The 5,287-nt window shown below is 40.5% G+C and overlaps 1 protein-coding gene across 1 annotated transcript; it reads left to right on the top strand.

Annotated features, from left to right (window-relative positions):
- On the top strand, positions 1-4,649 carry TFPI2 (tissue factor pathway inhibitor 2; the record flags this gene model as incomplete). Its single annotated transcript, XM_009994964.1, has 4 exons — positions 1-199; positions 700-879; positions 2,147-2,320; positions 4,549-4,649. Coding segments are annotated over 4 exons (654 nt in total), but the record flags the coding sequence as incomplete, so codon positions are not given.
- Positions 4,650-5,287: the final 638 nt, after the last annotated feature.

The following is a 5,287-nucleotide window of genomic DNA, read 5'->3' as shown; positions in this document are numbered from 1 at the left end:
TCGCTGGTGTCTCCCGCAGAGAAGCAGCGCGCCTGCCTGCTGCCCCCCGACGAGGGCCCCTGCCGCGCCCTGGTGCCGCGCTGGTACTACGACAGGTACACGCAGAGCTGCCAGGAGTTCACCTTCGGGGGCTGCCATGGTAATGCCAACAACTTCCTCACCTTCGACGACTGCGAAAAGAGCTGCTGGACCATCAAGAGTGAGTTCGGTCACTGGCTTCGGCTGCTCTCTTGAGCCCCGGGGACCGACCCGAGGAGGGGGCCTGGTTCCCCGGAGCCCCCCAGGACGGCAGAGGCTGGAGAGGGGCTGTGGGAGCTCTGGGGAGGGGCTGTGGGAGCTCTGGGGAGGCCGCGCTACTTGCAGGGTGCTTTGTACCCACCCCGTCTGACTGTCCCCCCTGCTTGTGACAACTGCCTCACTGGTGTCAATTTTATGCAGAGAAATTAGAACGAGTTGTGGCAGAGGCAACACGCAGAATTGAACTATTAATATGTAACTTAATGTTATAAGTAATTCCTAATTAATGCACCAGATTCCTCCTGTGCATCTTATCCCGCTTTATTTAAGAATGCAGGTAGTGGAACAGCCTGTGACTTGCCTGGAACTGAATCAATGCAGTTTTGTCTACACTACCATGTTGTTCAACACCAGGAGCATGAAGGGTTGATTTTACAGACGATGAATTCTGTTTTTTTACAGAAGTGCCCAAATTGTGCCGGATGGAGGCTGATGGAGGACCTTGCAGGAGTCATCTAAAAAGATATGCCTTTAACTTGACCTCGATGAGATGTGAAGAGTTCATCTATGGAGGCTGTTACGGAAATGGCAACAACTACAGAGATTTGCAGTCTTGTGTGGACCACTGTCTGCCAGAGAAAAGTAATGCTTGTTCCAAATTTTTAATAAAATAGATAGTTTGAAAGCGATATGAAGATGATACTTTGTTTCCTCTGAGTACCCATATACTTGTATTTTTTAAGATTTCTGTGAAGCGGATATTTATATTGTCTGCAGAATTTAATGTGTCAGTTGTCTCAGCTGTTACTGAAAGAGCAAAAATGCCATGTTAGTTTTATGTTGTGGTCTTAAATTTATGCCCACAGCTACACCCAACTGATCTCTTGACCTCTAGGGAGATGTACATGTGTAACCTGAAGAGAAACAAGGTTGGAGATCTGTGTTGAGGCAGATGCATGAGATGTTGTGGTGGTCATGTTCAGGGCAGTGATATCCTATTATAAAGTGGAAGTGTCTTTCTAAAATTCAGGGTTGAGAGATGGTGTTAGGTGGCTGGGTGTTTTGGCACTTAGCAGTTCAACTTCTGAGAAAAGTTTTTTCCTGATGTGACTCTTCTCTGTCTCTCATATGAGCTTTGAGGCAGAGAGGGGGTAATTATGAGCAGGTGACTATAGCTAAGTATTGTCATAAACGGTAGATTAATATCCAGTGCAATGCTGGATCCTTGTGGAAGAGACATCTACTAGAGTGTATAAAAACTCTCACTGCTTAAGCTTTATTAATGCTTGATGAGACAGTTATTGTGGCTGATGACAGATTATCAGTGTTTTCTTAGGTGACAGCTGAACTATTTGTAATGTCTATATTGCATATGCAACAAACTGATAAAAGGTCTCCAACCAGAAAAGTAACAATTTGTTGAGGCAAAATGAATATGATTCCTTTGAATGCTGATTCTTTAAGTGCTGGGTTTTGTAATTTTTGCTTCAAGCAGGCAGGATTTTTGGGCAAAATCATAGCAAGGATAAACAAAATAATGCCTTTTTAATCTACAGAGGTAGTTCCAGTGGAATTAGTGTTTTATATATATGGAATAAGACTTCTAGCCAGACTAGAAGTATCTTGCCTGTTGTATGTATGGCACCAAAAATTGGCACCAAAAATGGGGAATGACAATGCATTTCACTTGTGGAATACTAGTTCTATTTTTTGGGACTGTCTGTTGCTTTTTCAAATTCATAACTCACAGGAATTATGATATGCTACCTCTGACTCAGTCATTGGTAACAAGAGCTGTTTAGCCACAAGATTTATTGCAGGGTAAATTTTAAGAAGGCAGACATAGAGATTGCCTTTGTGTAATTTGTCTTTCTCTCTCTTTTTGTTCTCTCCCCTTCTCTCTTTCAAGCTGGTCCCTTGCTATGCTACAGCCCAAAGGATGAAGGATTGTGTTCTTCTTCTGTGCCTCGCTATTACTATGACATCAAGACTAAATCTTGTAAGGAGTTCAAATATACTGGCTGTGGTGGAAACGCCAACAACTTTGTTACTGAAACAGACTGCTACAATGTCTGCAGAAAAGGTAAGGTGTTGTTTGTTTTTTTTTGTATTGGCCAGTCACAAGCAGATAAGTAATCCAGTACTCACCTTGGCTTGTTACAATTGTAGGCTTTTCGGTTTTTGGACTCAGGGTTTTCAGAGGCAGGGAAAACTGAGATGTGACACTAAGTTCTTCTGACAAGAACGGTGAAATGTGAGGTGGTTACACCATTTTTTGATGAAACTTAAAGAAGGACTCATGAAAAGACTAATTAACTTACTAGAGTCCACAAGGAATCAGTCTTTAAACTGTTCAGTACCAGCATGAACAGTAATTAAGAATTTCATTTTCTTCCAGGTACTTTAAAGTAGGATTAAAGAAAGTTGTGAAATCAATTTACTTCTTGTCTTTGCATTTCCAGCAGTTACCATCCTCCCATTTCCCATTCCCCTTAATAAAGATTTCTGGCTCATCAGTTGAGCTGAGTCAGTTGCTTCTGTGGCCATAGGGGGAAGGGTTAGGAATGATAATTGATTTTTCAAAATGTGTTTTTTTTCTTCAAATCAGCTACTGGCTGGCTTTGTAAGTCAAAATAGTTGTGCATTTAGCTGCAGTCCTGTCTTCATACCAGTTATTGCAAGTTTTAATACTCTAATTAACTTGGTATGTATATAAATGAGAGAGAAAAAAGGCATAATTATATGTTGATCCTCAGAGTACTGAAGAAGCAGACAGAGCACAGTACATAAAACTGATACATTTCTAAGCAAAATTAAAGCTGTTTCTAGCATGTATATTGACTTTTAGGGGGAAAAGAAACCCCAAAGTAGGTCTTTTTTAAACATGAGATATGCACAAGGTCCTAGTACTTCAGTAAGTAAGATGTGTAGTCAGAAAGCTTAAATTAGGAGATAATTCTTCAGTTCTAGACTGGAAATCTAGGGCTGGGGCAAAGATTGCACCCTAAGCATAGTCCTCAGAAGTAAAAATATTCTCTAGCAGTTAGTCATGGCGGTAATTTTTCTGTGGATGACAAGTCTGAGTGTGTCTCTGCCATTCTAGTATTGTGATGGAGTCTTTAATAGCACACTGAGTCGTGCTTTTGATTATCTCATTTGTGTCTATTACTGCCTGGGAAATGGTATGGCCAGGCTACAGCCTAAGTGTGCAAGGGAGTTGCAGGAAGGTATCTTGCCTCTGTGCTCTGGCCCTGCCCACACCTAGCCAGAGCCACCTGCAGGTTCTCCCTTCCTCACTCTTTCTGGGGAAGAAAGAGCAAGGAAATACCATCTGTCTCATGACTACAGCACCAGATAGCCAAAAGTAAAGGATAAATTATAAGCTTTTTCACTAACTGGTACATTTCATAGTTCATTAAGTCTTGGTACATCCAGAGCCGATAGTTAAGGGCGTAATTAGTACTAATTGATGTTGTGCTATTCGTATTCATTTCTATAGACTGGGAGTGTTCAACAAGTTAAGGGAATCTTGAAGGCAGCTTAAGCCGCTCCTCTCCTGCTCCCATAATTCCCTCCCCAGCATCCCTGGGTAAATTCAGTTTTAACTTCACAGTGCAAATATGTAACTGCTGTTTGAATTGATTTGTAGCTTTTGGAGTGAAAAGGTTTCTGATGAATTAGTTGAAAAAGTTTATATTGGAAAAGAAAATAAATACATTGGAGTGACAGCAAAAGGATTGGAGACTGGTCACAGGGCTCTATGTGCAGGTAAACAGGTAGCACAAAGACAAAAGATTTTCAGACAGGTTTGCAAAGTACTTGTTTTCTGAATGGCATTCATACCTTTCATGCAGCCTTTGTAGTCAGTCCTGAAGATAACCTCAGACTGTCTTTGGCCACTCTGGAGCTTCTGTGTGAAACTCAGTTCTGTGCAGAAACCTAAATAACTTTAACTCTTCATCTCCCACAAGCAGTGTTTGTATTTTAGACTTTGCCCCAGTGTTGTTCAGAGAAATGTGTGTTTAATTCCATTCTGTTATCACTGCAGGACAGCTAGAAAAGACTTTGTTACTTGCTCAGAAAGAACAGCAAAGTAGGACTCTAGAGACAAAAGTGAGACCTTATATGAGACCTTGCAGTGTGTCAGAATAGGGAGTCCAGAACATATTTTAGAGCTTCTGTTATGTTTGCTGTTGTTTTTTATTATCAACTGCTTGAACAGCATAATATGAAAAAAAACCCCAAACTATAAAGAGTAGTAACCGTTTTGTCATACTGTTTCCCTAACTGCTCTCTTTGTTTTCTTAGCAGGGTCTCAGAAACCAAATACCAACAAGCCAACAAGCACATTCCGCAGAAAAAGGATCATCAAATTGATTAAAAAGCCTCAGACATATAACCCAAAGTCTTAAAGCAGATGTGCACTTGGATGTTTGAAACACCTTCTTTTGATTCCACTTTCTTCTTTTGTAAGATAGTTTCCACACAGTTTTATACACCGACATAGTTCTGTCTTTCAGAACTGCTTTTTATTTCCCACTTACTTTTTATAAAGAACTGCATTTAATGGAAGAAGAGTGAACCTAAGTTTGGTCCTTCTTATCTGTTGTCTTTGCAGTAGTACTGTGGCAAGGCCGGATATTTAGGTTTCCAGGTTTTTATGGGGGAATGTTAGTACTGCCTTGGGCAGTACTGCCTTTTCAGCTGTTACATATCAATTAAGATTTTAAAAATCAGTTGTCTCTTAGTATAACTAAGGAGAGTACAAAGCTAAATCACTACCATGGATTTTTTTGGCATCTTCTGCTTGCTAAATAAAAGGAATCTTTCAAAAATGTGTTCAGAGGTTTATCTCCCTGACATTTTACATACCGTGGCACTATCATTTCAGTAGACTTATGTTCATAGTCAAGGCTTTTAGAAGCCTTCATAACACTAAAGTATAAACTTAAATCTGTCTGGTCCCATGAAATAAAATTTTGGATAGGGATTCTTGGATTAACACAAAGGCAATGAATAAGCTACTTGAGCATTAAAATGAAAATGTAGC

The sequence above is a fragment of the Chaetura pelagica genome, unplaced genomic scaffold, assembly GCF_000747805.2.
Source record: "Chaetura pelagica isolate M959 unplaced genomic scaffold, ChaPel_1.0 scaffold12, whole genome shotgun sequence".
NCBI lineage: Eukaryota > Metazoa > Chordata > Aves > Apodiformes > Apodidae > Chaetura > Chaetura pelagica.
This window is presented reverse-complemented; position numbering and strand designations above follow the sequence as displayed.